The sequence below is a fragment of the Panthera pardus genome, unplaced genomic scaffold (genome assembly GCF_024362965.1).
Source record: "Panthera pardus isolate Hobbes unplaced genomic scaffold, ASM2436296v1 HiC_scaffold_27, whole genome shotgun sequence".
NCBI lineage: Eukaryota > Metazoa > Chordata > Mammalia > Carnivora > Felidae > Panthera > Panthera pardus.
In genome coordinates, this window is record NW_026526843.1 from 113,656,628 (window position 1) to 113,671,229 (window position 14,602).

At 40.0% G+C, this 14,602-nt stretch overlaps 1 protein-coding gene across 2 annotated transcripts in view; it reads right to left on the reverse strand.

Annotated features, from left to right (window-relative positions):
- Positions 1-5,868: 5,868 nt before the first annotated feature.
- MOSPD2 (motile sperm domain containing 2) overlaps positions 5,869-14,602 on the reverse strand; it is a 53,829-nt gene continuing 45,095 nt past the window's right edge. The window contains exons 14-15 of one of the 2 annotated variants that reach the window (XM_019417937.2): positions 8,915-9,017; positions 5,869-6,781 (exon numbers count right to left, since the gene is read on the reverse strand). In XM_019417937.2, coding sequence (XP_019273482.2) covers positions 6,740-6,781; positions 8,915-9,017 — 145 coding nt within the window. In that variant the 3' untranslated portion in view covers positions 5,869-6,739. Of the gene's footprint in view, positions 6,782-7,709; positions 8,343-8,914; positions 9,018-14,602 lie in introns of those variants that run through there. The other variant, XM_019417936.2, reaches the window with a different exon arrangement.

Genomic DNA, 14,602 nt, shown 5'->3' on the forward strand with positions numbered 1-14,602 from the left:
GTGCCTCCAGCTCTGTTCTTCTTTCTCAAGACTGGTTTGGCTATTAGGGGTGTTTTGTTGTTCCATACAAATTTTAGGATTGTTTGTTCTATGAAAAATTCCATTGGAATTTTGATAGGGATCGCACTGATTCTGTAGATTGCTTTGGGTAGTAGCAGCATCTCAGCAAAATTAATTCTTCCAAATGATGAGCACAGCATACTTTCCACTTATTTGTGTCTTCAATTTTTTTCATTAATGTCTTATCAGTGTGCAGGTTTTTCTCTTCCTTGGTTATGTTTATTCCTAGGTATTTTTTTGATGCGCTTGTCAATGTAATTGTTCTCATTTCTCTTTCTGATAGTTCACTATTAGTGTATAAAAATGCAACAGATTTTGTATGTTGATTTTGCATCCTGCAACTTTACTGAATTTGTTGATTAGTTCTAACAGTTTTTTGGTGAAGTCTCTCGGGTTTTCTATATATAATATCATGTCATATGATATATAGACATAATGTCATGTCTACAAATAGCAATGGTTGTACTTCTTCGTTTCCAATTTGGATACCTTTTACTTTTTTTTTTTTTTTTGCTTTTATTTCTTTCTTCTTCTGGCTAGGACTTCCAATGCTATATTGAATAAAAGTGACAAGACTGGGCAAAGAGATACTTTTTCTCAGCAAACGATGAACTGAGTGAGAGTCACAGTGAGGAGGTAAGCAGGGGAAGGAGGGGGAGGTTGGGATAGAGAATTCCAGGCAGAGATGGGACCCATTCCACGAAAGGGAGGTATATACCAAACACCTCCAATGGCTGAAAGAGCCATAACACTGAAGAAAAAGGCTGATAAGTCCAGCTTGACAGAAATGGTTTACTAAGAGGATTTACAGATAGAAGCATGTCTTGGGTGGCAGCAAGACTAGTAGATCCCACAACATCACCTCCCATAAGACCTCCTTTTGTAGCCCTAGAGGCTGGGAAGTAGGTGCTAGGAGACCACACAGGAGGAGAATGTTTGAGAATATGTATGTGTCATAGTCATAGCTCCAAGACAGAGCGAGGACATTATCCCGAGGGTGTACTTAAGGATGTGGTTAAGTAAAGGAAAGAATGTGGAACTGGGGTTGTGCTCTAGAAGGCTTCAGGTCAGGGTGGTCATCATGGTGGATTTGTCCAAAATGGCATTAGTCTGGTTCATACAGGATCAGACCATAAAGAGGGAAAAAGAGTGGGGAAAGTGAGGCTGAGAAGGCAGGCCAAGAGCCAGATCTTCCAGGATTTGGTAAGCCAAGTTAGGAAATGTAATTATGGGCTAAGAGCCATAGAAACCACTTAAGGATTTTCATCTGGAGAGTTGTATGATAGGATGGATGTTGCAGTGGAGAGGGAGAGAAGTGGAGAGTGGATGGCCCCTGTGGGTTCAAGGGTGAAGGTCAGGTTTTTAGCTAGTAAAACTGAATGGAGGGTAGTGCCATTCATTGAGATCCAGACTGAGGAACAGGTCTTGGGGGAAGATCATGAGTTGTTTTTGACATTTTGTGATGGACATTTGGAACTGCCAAGTTGATGGTAGATACATATCCTGTTCTAGACTTCGAACAGGAGGTCTAGCTAGAATGTCCAAGGGTTAACGGCTTACCAATACTAATTACAGCTCTGGGTATTGAGGAGACCACTTATGGGGAGAAAGAAAAGGGAGCCCAGTTCTTTATTTAAAAAAATTTTATTTCTTGAGAGAGAGAGAGAGAGATCAAGCAGGGGAGGGGCAGAGGGAGAGGGAGAGAGAGAGAATTCCAAGCAGGCTCTGCACTGTCAGTGTAAAGCCCAGTGTGGGGCTCGAACTCACAAACCATGAGCTCATGGCCTGAGCCGAAAGCAAGAGTCAGAGGCTTAACCGACTGAGCCACCCAGGTGCCCCAAGGGAGCCCCGTTCTAATATTAACATCTTATAGACTTTGTGGAGGAAGGTAAGTCAGTAAAGGACATTAGAGTGTCAGTGGGAGAAGAAAAACCTGACAGTTGGTGTAGCCAAATGCTGCTGTAAGAATTCACTTCAGAGTCAAACTGAAGCAGGTCCATTGGATGAAGTGACAGGAGGTCATCGTTGGAGTTTGAGCCAAGTACTGTTTTTCTGGAGTGATGGGAATAGACATTAAAATGGAGTGAGATAACAGGAACGAGATGGAAGCGGAGATGTGGTGAGGACCCTTCCTGAACAGATTTGAGTTTGGATTTTGGCCTCAACTATATGAACCACCCCATGTATATTGCGTCCTCAAGTTTTAGAATCGAGAGGGTCTATTTGACTTAATGTATGTAGAATGGGAGATGAGAATGCTTTTTTTTCTCATTCTTTCTCAATTCTCTTGTGCCTCTTAAGAGAATCTTGTTGATGGTGATTCTAGTTTTGAAGACACGATACATATATTTACTGTCCTAAATACATTATCTGGTATTAAAATGAAGGTCTGGACTCACCAAGGTAGGAGTTACTATGTCCATCTCTATCGTGGCAACTTTCTAATCAATTTTCAGGGGAAATTCTGAGTATAGTCAATTTTACTCTAAGCACTGACTTTGGATAGAACTCCTCTATAAGATGAACCTCCACCTTTAAATATTTTTGTAATGTTTTTATTTATTTTTGAGACAGAGAGAGAGAAAGTATGGGCAGGGGAGGGGCAAAGAGAGAGGGAGACACAGAATCCGAAACAGGCTCCAGGCTCTGAGCTGTCAGCACAGAGCCCGACGCGGGGCTCGAACTCACAAATTGCGAGATCGTGACCCGAGCTGAAGTCGGATGCTTAACTGACTGAGCCACCCAGGCGCCCCAAACCTCCACCTTTAATGACAAAGATCTTAAGGGGTTCAAGTGATCCCAGAGTAGTGAATTCTGAATTTGAAAGGAAGCTTTGCTTTTTATATCAGTTTCCTTTTACCTTCCCTTTTTAGCAACTTTTTACTTCAGTCACATTAAAAAACAGTTAAATTTTGTTAGACTATTTTTAATACTATTGTTATTGCTCCTAATAATAACCGCATCCCTCTCCAGTCCCTTAGAAGGAAATAGCTTGAGTCATAGAGTTAGGATATTGGCAAAGTACCCAAAACACATTTTTGACATTTAGTTTATGACAGAGAACAGTGATTTGGTGTTTGGCTCAAAGTTGCTCAAGCACATTTGCCTTATTAGTAGGCAATTCTGGGCAAATTTAATGGCAAATAGTAATTGTACTGAATGAATCTGTAGGCTAGTATTAGAGTGAGGGCTTGGTATAGAAAAGATAGAGGATGTATTAGAGTGGAAACAATAAACGATTCACTTCTTTGATTGTCCCAGATCCAGCAAAAGGGGACAGGTATGCTATTAGGACTTTGGAGGTTTCTTGCAAAGAAGACATATATAGAGTGAATTCAAGTCTGAATTTCTGAGGCAATAGCAAGTCTATGCAAGACAGTTTTAGATGACTTCCAAAAATTAGATTTTTCTACACACACACACACACACACACACACACACACACACACACACACACACTGTAGAATGACCTGAAAATGTGAAGAGGACTTTCTGGAATGATAAAATTCAATGTACTGGAGTTTGATCCAAAGCAAATTGGACAATACAAATGCTGGGAATTGTGATGTAAGTTTCTGTAAGAAAAGGATTTTCCCCCTTTCTTACAGTTTTAACCTTTTTGATGTAGCTACCTTGAGAGAGTATATTTATGTCCAAGAAAGCTTATTTAATTAAACTAACTGAAATGAATGGATTATTCTGAAAGAAAAGAGAAAATTTAAAAAGTGAATTTTCACTACAGCTTTGCTTCCAAAAGTACACAATTACTGGACCATTGCCCTTGTGCATTAATGTGTCATAAGAATATATCTTGAGTGTTCCTGGTTGAACAAATGTTGAAGATACTGGTTATATACTTTCCCTTAAGTTGGTTTATAAGTGTTTGAATACACATGTGCACTGAAAAAGAAAGCCAACTGGGATAGAGACATACTGTCCCAATGCCTGTCATTCGGTGCCTAACACAATTGTCATTGTGTTTGTCACCTATTTTCTTTCACATGTGGGACATCTGTGAATTCAAACCAGTCAATTAGACTGGGTAACGTTGGTTTAGCTTCCTGACCCTGTCTTCTGATCTGCAAAATGGGGGGACCAGATTGGATGAGCTTGCAGATTCTACCAAACACATCCTGTGTAACCCTCTCCCCTCAAGAGGGGGCCAGAGCTAGTGAATAAGGTGGGATAGCACTCACATAAATTAGGTTAGTTTATACAGCAGAAGGGATTTTGCAGATGTAATTAATGACAACATTATAAAGATGTGAAAGATCCTATGTGGTATTTTTGTTGAATTATTACAAATTTAAGGGAAACTTATGGGTGTAATACTGCAACATCAATTCTTTGTGTGCATGTGTGTGTGGTGCTTTGAAGGGGTGTGGAAACAACGGTGGAAAGAAGCATCTGACCAAGTCTTCATCAGACTGGAAGGGATATTCCTCCATAGGATTCAAGACAGCCAAACATCACTGGCCTTCTAAAGTATATCCCTTGACCTGGGCACTAGAATTAAGAGTAGGGTACCAAGGAGGCAAGGGTGGGAATTCAAAGCAGGGGAAAGTTCAGAGAACTGATGATTGGCTTCGAATGAGGTGGGATATTCAGTAAGATGGTCCCAAATGTGGAAAGTTCTAGGAAGCTGGGATGGAAGGTGGTGGGGGCAACATCAGCAAAGCCAAGGCCTGACTCTCCAGGGCTGCTGTACCCATATTATTTCCTCCCACTCATACTCATCCCGTGGCAGAGTACCTGGATGATCAGACTCAGAGATCAGGAAAACAGGCTGAAAGAGGTCAAGTAACATCCCCGAGTAACATCTTCACGTGGCAGAGAGGGAAACTGAGCCCAGACAGTCTTACTACAGAGCCCTCACTCCTAACCACCTTTGCCTCAAATGGAATAAATGAGACAATTTGCATGGTCTCCCTGGGGCAGGGGGAGAAGGGGAGCCCTATGCTTCTGGGGGCCGATGTTCTGACATCAGGAAACCTTGAGTGGTTGGTGAAAACTTAAGGGAGGAGGCCGAAGATGGGTGTAAAGTAACCAGTCTTTTCCTAGCTGGAATTTTCCCCACAGGAGCTCTTGTTTCCTAGAGAATTCTATCTTTTAGGTAAGGAGGGCATGGCCTCACAGTCCTCTGGAGACCTGGTGCTTCTTGGTAGGTCACCATTTTGTTTTTGTAGTTCTATTCTGAATTTCTCCTTAGCGTTTTGTATTTCCACTTCTTTTTCAATCTAGAAGATAGATCTGTCCTATTCATTCCATCCTTATGGCGTGGGAGCTGCCATTTGGGAGTTATCATCCAGTGGTGAGGGGACCACACCAACAATCCCAGGGCCCCTCCCCCAGCACACCCTCACTCCGTGGGTGCCTCGTCACAGGGACTGCCTTCCATATACGAATGAGCCAGGTAGGATGGTCTCTCTACAGCCTGCTTCCTGCTGGTTTCTGTCAGGCAGGAAGGTGTACTAGGATTGAGGGGATGTAGGGCAATTCTGACTCATGTGGGGCAGCTCTAGTGAAGGCTCCATGATGGAGCCCCAAGTCATGTCAATGAGCCCAGTGTTGAGTCTGGGGGAAACGGAGAGCTGCACTGAAGAGTAGCCAGGCTCTGGCCTGGGTTGAGGAGAAACAGGACATACGAAGGACAGGTTTACCCGATAACACAATTGTATCTTTGGAAGCTTACAGCACTGTCCTTATAAAAATGCAAAGCAGGTACAAAAGAAATTAATGTCATCTTTAAAAGGTCAGAGCGAGCCTGAACATTGATTTTAAGATGCTTTATCAATTAGAGACCAGAGGTTTTTCCTGATGATATTTATTTCATAAATGTAATTATTTTTCTAAAACATATTAAAATAGAAAACATGTTCTTTTGATCAATTATACAAAGAAAATACCAATATAGTAATAAAAATACTGAAAATATATGAAAAGCACCAGAATATTAGAGAAATTACACTGGCAACAATTCTAGGAATATATTTTTTTTGCAATTGTACAATAAAGTGCTATTAAATCCAGTCAAAATTAGTGGAAAGATATAAAAACAGTTATGGTATTATTATGAAATTTGAGGCTAGGTTTAACCGCAGTTGCATTTTTAGGCTACTTTGAGACCAAGCTAATAATATTAATGTTTTCATGGAAAATCTATTGATTTCCATTCTCAAGCGAAAATCTCGATCTTAATGTTGATCCTTGGTAATTTGGTCATGAATAGGTAATGACAAGATAAAAAATAAAATTATTATCAGAGTACTCAAAGTAATAGTCGCACAAAATGTGATAAAATCAAATGAAGACAGAATAAAATCTGATGTAAATAAGTGATTAGTTAAGACAAGAACAGAAGTTTAGATGCCTTTGATCTTATAATTTTCAGTAATCTTGCATAGTCACATTTAGTAGACACACAAACGTTAACAAGATATGTTATTAAATTCAACTGGCCAGACATCAGGGAAGAACATTGTAGTGAGTCCACGTCATTTTCGTAGGAAACATTAAAGGGACACTGTTAGGACAATACACTTCCAATTCTGACCAATGATTTCCTCATTCATTTGCTGAGGAACAAAGAACACACACAAATGCTTTGAGATTAGGCCGGGGATCTAACATGGAAAGGGAACCGCTGTGCACACACACAGGGAGATACTACGGGGAGTACTTAGGGTGTACTGAAGTCACTTTCACGGCTGGAGTTGGCAAACTGCAACAGAAAAACCCAAATTAAGACCAAGTATCAGACCAGTGTCCTTTTAAGGTTTTATTGCTAGGCCAATTTTGAAGGGACTCTATGAAATCACCACTCTCTACAACTCGACTTTGGAATCCTCAGCTTCTCAAGATGAAAGCCGCCAACCCTACACTTCAGAATAAAAAGTTCTCCAAACGTGGCTCAATCAAAACTCAACATTTATTTAACAGGCAGACTATGTTTTCTTTCAGATAGAGTTACATGTGAACCGACGAGAACTGAAAATGGCTGTATGAGTGAGAAAACAAACTGATTTCATCCGCCTCTGCCCCTGCAAGTTGTATCATTTTAGGATTTAGGGACCACCCTCAGGATTACTGTGACGAAGGCAGAGTATCCAGCAAGTGCAACAGCCCTGGTCTGAAGGTTTGTACAAGAGGATCGGGAATTCTAGTTTTCATTCCTAAATGGAGAACCGACACTTGAGTTTTGATTTTTTTTCCCCCCACGCTTATAGGTACTCCAGTGTTGTGTCAAGTTTCCTTCTTGTGGACGATTTTCACGCGAAACTGAAATGTGAATGAATTCTGCTCTGCATCTCAAAACCAAGGTTTCAAAGAAATTTTAACTCCTGTCATTTAGAAAAAGGAGGATTAGACCCTTATAAGAAATGCAGCATGGGGGTCAGTGTCCCGCCCCAGTGAGCGATGGGAAACTGCATAAAAAAGACTGGAAGAGAGGACCAAGAAAACCCAAGCAAACTTAGTTTCCCAAATTGTCTAAATATGAGTGTTCATAAAAAAGTCCGAGATTAATAAAAGGCAGACTGTTAAGGAAGACAGATAAGAAACAAAGGCTAAAAGGTGGTTTGGCATTAAATTGTTTCACATACCCAAAGAATATTGACTAGCATCTGGAAGGAATTCTCAAAATTACAAAGTCATGTTCACAGAAATTAATCTGTATTAAGTACGGGTTTTTTTTTTTTTTCAATATACATGTTCTATATACATAGTATAGAAAAGCTAATAAGTTGGCTCAGCTATAATGATTTTGTCATAAAAAAAAGATTACATTTTTTGGCTGTGACAAAGCTTGTTACTTCTACTTTTCAGTCCAGCTAATGTATACATATAATAAAACAAACTTTAGAAGTATTCAAATCAAAAGGAAAAAATAAATTATATCTAAAGTATTAATTTACACAATGGCTATGCCTTGACTTGATTCACTATAACTATGATCTCTTATACTCAATTTCTCCAGTGTTTCCTCATTCTAACAGAGTTTATTTTCGAGACGCGTATTTGTTCCCAAGTGTTGCACGTTTCCTTTCAGGAAGCACAGATGTGCAAAACTTTTAGTAACATGAAGTTCTGGGTCCTTTTCCAACTAATGAGCGAAAGAGCCATGTTTCTCACTGAACTCCATTTCTTTAAGTGTACAACAAATAGAAGAAAGACACGACAAAAGCAAGCAAGAGCATTGTTAAGGAAAGCAGCAGCTGCTGGAACCAGATACACCGCTGAACTTGGTCTTCAAGCTTCCTATTGCTTTCTAGTAAACGATTGAGCTAAAGAGGGAAAAAGAAGGATGAAAGATGCATATCAGTAAAACAGTACATTAACCATGTGAACGACAACTAGGAATATTAGAAATCCAAACATTTACAGGATGGGGTCCGTCTACTCTGAACAGCTGGGAGCAGGAAATGCAATGAGGGATCACATCTGTTTGGTGAACAGACGTGCGCCTGCTCACTCTAGTTTTGGAAAGATCTAATTTTCCAGTTGAAAAGGAGCAAAGCAGTCACTTTCTGCAGGTACCAAAGCCAGCGAGTCAGAAAGAGAGTCCCTCCAATCTTTTTCGAATTTAGATGGTACCTCTTCCATGAGATCAAATTCTTGGATACTCTCCAAAGCGCCACACCTCGTCCAAATTAGAATGGCCAGAGCTTTTAAAAAGTTAACACATCTCCAAAAGTAACTCACCGCTCACCATTTCCGATTTGGCTGCCCTTCACAAAGAAAAGAGCATTTCTGTCGCGTCTATGCCAAAGGTTCTCTCTACGTCAGTGGGGGAAAAAGTGGATTTCTAATGTTGGTTAGCATTTACAACTTTGTTTTAGGGAGAAAGAACACTTACTTGTAGATAAAGATCTTCACTGGTTTTATCTGACATGTTAAAAGCATTGTCTTTTAATGTAAGGGTGGTTGGTTTACTGCTCTCAACAATATGGCATCTTAACCTGTGGAAATGCAAAGGAAACAGGATCGTAAAAGTAAACTATAAAATGAAAAAGAGTTAAACACAGAAATCTACATAACAGACATGAAAGCACTCATTCTTCTCCCAGTTACACGTAAGGTAGCAGCACAGCATGTATTCATCTTGGAAGGGGAGCAGAATTTGCCACCCCAAGATACGCCTCTCTGGCAGAAGGATTATCTTGGGCTCGCTATTTTTTGAGAAACAGCAGACATAAGAAAAGCTTTGAAAATCTTTTGTCAGGGACATTGACATTTTTAAAGGTAATCTACACTTGGAAGGGTGTTTTCCTCTGTGTACCAGAGGGGGTGACAAAATCTCTAGAAGGGACCCATCTAAATCTGCTTAAGGACCTTACCCTCGTTTACTGTGATTTTCCTGACCGTCTTCCCTAACTGACTCGCTGATGCCCCAACATCTTGTCTTGGGCCATCTGGGGGAGTTTTACTGTTTCCCTGGGTATGTCCCGTGTATACAGGAGGTATACGTGTTATTCAACTTCTGTTTTCTCCTATTAATCTGTCTTTTATTCCAGGGGGTGGAGGTCTCAGCCAAGAACCTAGCAAGGTAGAGGGAAAATTACTTTTCCTCTCCTACGTTTTGGCAACCTACGATGGGCCCTGCTGGGACACCGTACTCACTTAGGCACCTACAGATGGGATCCTGGAAAACTGGCAGAAGCCAGTGAAGGGTAAAAATTCTTACCTACCAAAGTCAGCTCTTCTAGATCTCACACTAGTGCCAGGTCGAGAGAGGTAAAAATTTCACCTTGTCCCTACCTTTCCAAATTTAGGTTAGCAGAAGAAAAATCGGTCAAATGGGGTTTTCCTTTCCTCTCGTTCTATGTATTGAGAGCTTGGGTTTGTAACCAGCAAGAATATTCTTTTTGGTCTCTGCCGGCTGGTGGATGCACAACACACAAGGTGACAGGCAGCATTCTCTCTGCCGGCCGTGCCAGCTCGCAGGGCAGTTGTCATTTGGGTCCCCAGTCCGTGAGGGGACTTTGTGCTGTCAAAGTCCAATCCAGGAGCACTTCCCTGGTGTCACAGAGCGCAGGGTCTGTGACCGGAGGCCTCGCACATTGTTGTGGGGACACCGGAGCTGCCATTTTCACGACACCGTTCTCCCCACTTGTGGCGAAGAAAGTCTTTGTTTTCTTACGCTCCCTCTCTGAGGGCTTCAGTGTTGGCACCCTCTTTTGGGAAGCCTCTTGGGTCCGTGGTTAAGCCATCAAAAGGCCTGCTGGCTTGAGTCGCTATTGAGATTAATATAAGATCCAACTTGTCAATGCCAGATGGTGGATCTTTTACATTTTTAAAGCTTCTATGCTGAAAATACCGTTAGAGAGCTCTCATCCTAAACAATGGTGGTCTTGGTAGCTCTGGAAAGACCAAACTGAAAGAACATGACCCAGTATGGCAGCTGGCCTGAGGAACTTCCTTAGAAAGAAGAGATTATGAAGTTTTCAATCTCTAGTTTCAGAAGATAACCACCTACCAAATTTAGAGAAGAGGTGAAAAGATCAGTCCCCATTCACAGGGACTGTGACTGGCTGCTAAGGGTTGTTCTTCTTATCCATGATTATACTGTAGTTATCAGATAAGCCACATGGTCTCCTGGGGAAAACTCTCCTCACCAGGAACATGACCAGAATTTCTCCCAGGCCCTCCTACAAACGTTCAGGAAATGGATCAGCTGCAGGCTGATGTCTGGGGGCTGATAGAAGCAATAGAACAGGTTGTTTTTCCCCCTGAATTAAATTGGTTCAAGGATGAAGTAAACACTTAGAAAAAGGACGGCATTCAAAGGCCTTTGTTGAATACTTTCTATAAACTTTTTAAAGGCATGCCGCATTAAACCCTAAAGCTCCAGAACATAGAAATCACTTTCTTTCCATCTTAGTTGGAAATCATCTTCCTGATACAGAGCAGACTGAAGAAAATGTAGCTGGACGGGTGGGTCAGTCCCCTGATCCCATTCAGGCTGCAACACAATTATTTGAGGAATTAAAAGCAACCATCTTTGATTTGCAAATCTTTACAAAACCACTAGTGCAACACTGGAAGCAGTTCAAAGTTTGTCTAAACTTACCATCCTAAAACCTACCCTGCCCGCACCCTCTCCCCCAACACCCATCCCCCCCCCCCAAGCTCATCTGCAAATACATGTCAGTATTGTGAAAGATCAGGACATTGGAAACAGAAATGTCCTGGGCTCAAGACAAAGAAGGAAAATAGAAACAGTAATTACTGAAGACCTCTGATAATAGGCAAATGTACCCCAAAACGGCTTAAAAAAAAGAAATAACAAACCTTGATACTTTGTGCCTTTCGGGTAAAAATTTTCTATCCTCTAGGACCTGATAGCTAGCTCTTCGAAATACAACTTTAGGGTAAACTTATTCCAACTGCCAGAAACGCAATTTGGACCTAAATGTTCTTTTACAAACTAGTGAGTTTTGTGTTATTGTACCTGATTCATGGCTAAAATTCTAGAGCTAGATACCTCAAAAGTCTCTGAGTCTATATGTTTCTGTGTGTCTATATATGTTATGGATGCATAATATTTTTCTACTTCTGGACGGTATTGCCAAAATTAATTTGTAAAAGCTCTATCTGACTGGCTTAAAGAAAAATAAGCACTTATCAAATTAAGTATTCCTAAAACTCTTAGAAATATAGAAACTAACCCAAGTGTCTTTAAAGTTCCTGTGATGTGGAGTAATCTTAGGTAAAATAAAAGGTGGTCAAGTGTGTTGGTTTAATTAAAATAGGCACGTCTTCAAAGTTATCGATATTAGATATAATGCAGATATGCAACTTTTTTCTACTTGAGTTTACTATTCAAATAGGTTCACGTTTTTAGGTAAGTTGGGTAAGAGTTTTTAGGTGAATTTGTGTACTTAAAAACAGCTTTTCAACTCTGGTAACTTGAGTTTTGCTAAGTAAAATAGGAAATCATTTCCAAATAAGATAAAATATTGAAACATTACTGAGCACAGGTTTATCTACTTTTGGCTTATTACAGACGAACTAAAAATATTTAGTCTGTTAGTAAACCTATCTCGTGCCACACTGAAAAACTGTACCATGAGGAAGCATATGCTTCTAGAAATTATGTATCCCTGAATTTGCCAATCTACAGAATGCTGGTGTTAAATGACCACAATTGTTTACTACTTAATTTTCACTAAAAATTATTGTTTCTAAGAATTCTGATTCATATATGTAATTTACTAGAAATAATGGAGACGACTAACTCCACGTGCAAGGAAAGTAGGATGTGTTTTTAGCTGAGGAAAGGTATGGGCACGTATTTTTCTTAAGGGGAATAAAAGTAATTTTATGCTGAATTAAAGCTGGTTATTTCTGAGTAGGGAAGAAAGCAAAGAAAACTTCTCTTTGTGTAGTCAAGCTGGCCAAGATGGAATTTGTTACGAGGGTTATAAAAATAAGCTTTCATACCAATAGTGTACTTATGTAAAACTAAAAGTTAACATCTGCTAAAAGGACAACATTTTCTTGGACTATCAGTCAGCTACTGATAAGAGACGGTGAAAGGTTTTTCTTTAGCTTTTAAGTAATGTGCCTAGAAAGCAAAAATTGTGTGTTTTATCAATAATTTCCTGTGCTTCATGTTATCTTTATCATCAGGTATTTGATTGCTTAGGAAAATAGTCTTCTAAAGATCAAAAGAGCTAAGTTTTACTCACAATGATGTAACTTTCTGCATTTGCCTTTGACATTTTATTGTTACTATGGTTAAATGGATAATTAAGTATTATTTCATGATGATCTAGGATTCTATTCAGTCAAGTGTCTAAAACCTTCTGACATTTTTGACAAACTCCAACTCAAATTCTAACTGAAGTCTTTTTGACCTTGAACTATCTCTGGAATTTTTCAGAGGGCCTCTGGAATGTATGGAAAGAATAGTTTTATAGCTCTTTTTATAAGAGAGAACAAATTAGGCTTATTTACTATGTTAAGTTACATGGGAAGCACTGTCAAATAAGTAATCCTAAACCTTCTTTAGGTTGTATTTGTATGGATATGTTATTAACATAAGTGTTCCAGAAATCGTATAAAATTCCTAGAAATCGGCTATGTTCTAGTATAACGTTATTGTTTTAATTCTAGTTATTATCTTACAATGTTGTATGCCACAGAAATAACCAAATTTCCTTGTCAAAAGCCTTATAATGAACTCTCATCAGGTCTGCAACCATGGCCATTTTTAAGTCTGTCATTTATAGAAGCTATTGTTTTACTCGGATCCTTTCGCAAATGTGCTTCATCTTCAGAGATTCATGGCAAGGACTCTGACAGGTACTCCAGAAGACAGGTTTCTGATGACTTTAAGATCATAAAACTGAACTGGTAAGAATTTCCAGAATAAAAAAGCTGGTTTCAAGCAGACCAAGAATTAATAACATGGGAGTGAATGAACTGATAATTCTACTGTTTAGGACTTTAATGTTTTGTTTTCCGAGGTTTAAGGAAATACTCTACTCTTTTCTCATAAGCTATGATTGACAGAACTATACCTTTGTAAGCAGAATTGAAACAAGTTTTCTCCCTCTGTGGTCCCTCCAGCATTCAGAAACTCAAAGTATTCTTTCATGGAAATACGGTTTTTTGTTTTGTTTTGTTTTGTTTTTTACATCAATTCAGTAAGAATCTCTTCTCCTTGGAAGAGGACACAATTGGAAGCATGGTTATATTACTAAGGCTCTGACTTGAATGTCTTATTTGAAAATGGTATGCATAAAAATCAGGTATGAACAGACAGTTTTAAGGGCCTAAGACTGACTTTAGGGACCCAATAAAGCCCCTTGCAAAAAATGGACCTGTAACCTTGCTTACAGGCTTCTGGATGGCCTTACCAGGTAAGGAAGGTCCCTTACCTTGGCAGGCTCAGGGGCTTCAAGAAGAGAAGAATTCATCTAAATCTGCATAATAACCTTACCCTTGTTTACTGTGCTTTTCCTGATAACCTCTCATTACTGGCTCCTCTGCTCCCACACCCACTCCCCCCAGTCTTTCTTCTTTCACTGGAGATGGTATTGAAGGTGGGGAGAGGGAAAATTATTTTTCCTTCCCTGCCTCTTCCTACTTTATTTTTCCATGTTTATGTTGAGAGAGCATGAGAGCAAATGGGGGAGGGGTAGAGAGCGGGAGAGAAAGAGAATCCCCAGCAGGTTCTGTGCAGAGCCCTCGAACCCCGGTGAGATCATGACTGGAGTTGAAATCAAGCGTTGGGCGTTTTACCACCAGAGCCACCCAGGCGCCCCACTTCCTACTTCTTAGTGCATGTGTAATAACACAAGCAATTACAGATACTGCTCAATAACCTACGGGAAGTTTATTTTATAGGGTAATCAGTTCAACCTACCCGATCTTCCTACTTATTTGAAGGAAACCACCCTTTCTAGGTGGGAGTCAGTGCTTTACTCGGGCCTTCAGTACCAAACCACCAAGTCTCCCTCTTTCTGGGAGGTAAGTGATCCTCTCTTGACTTATAGAAAACCAAACTATGAGCAATTAATTAAAAGAAAAAACCCTG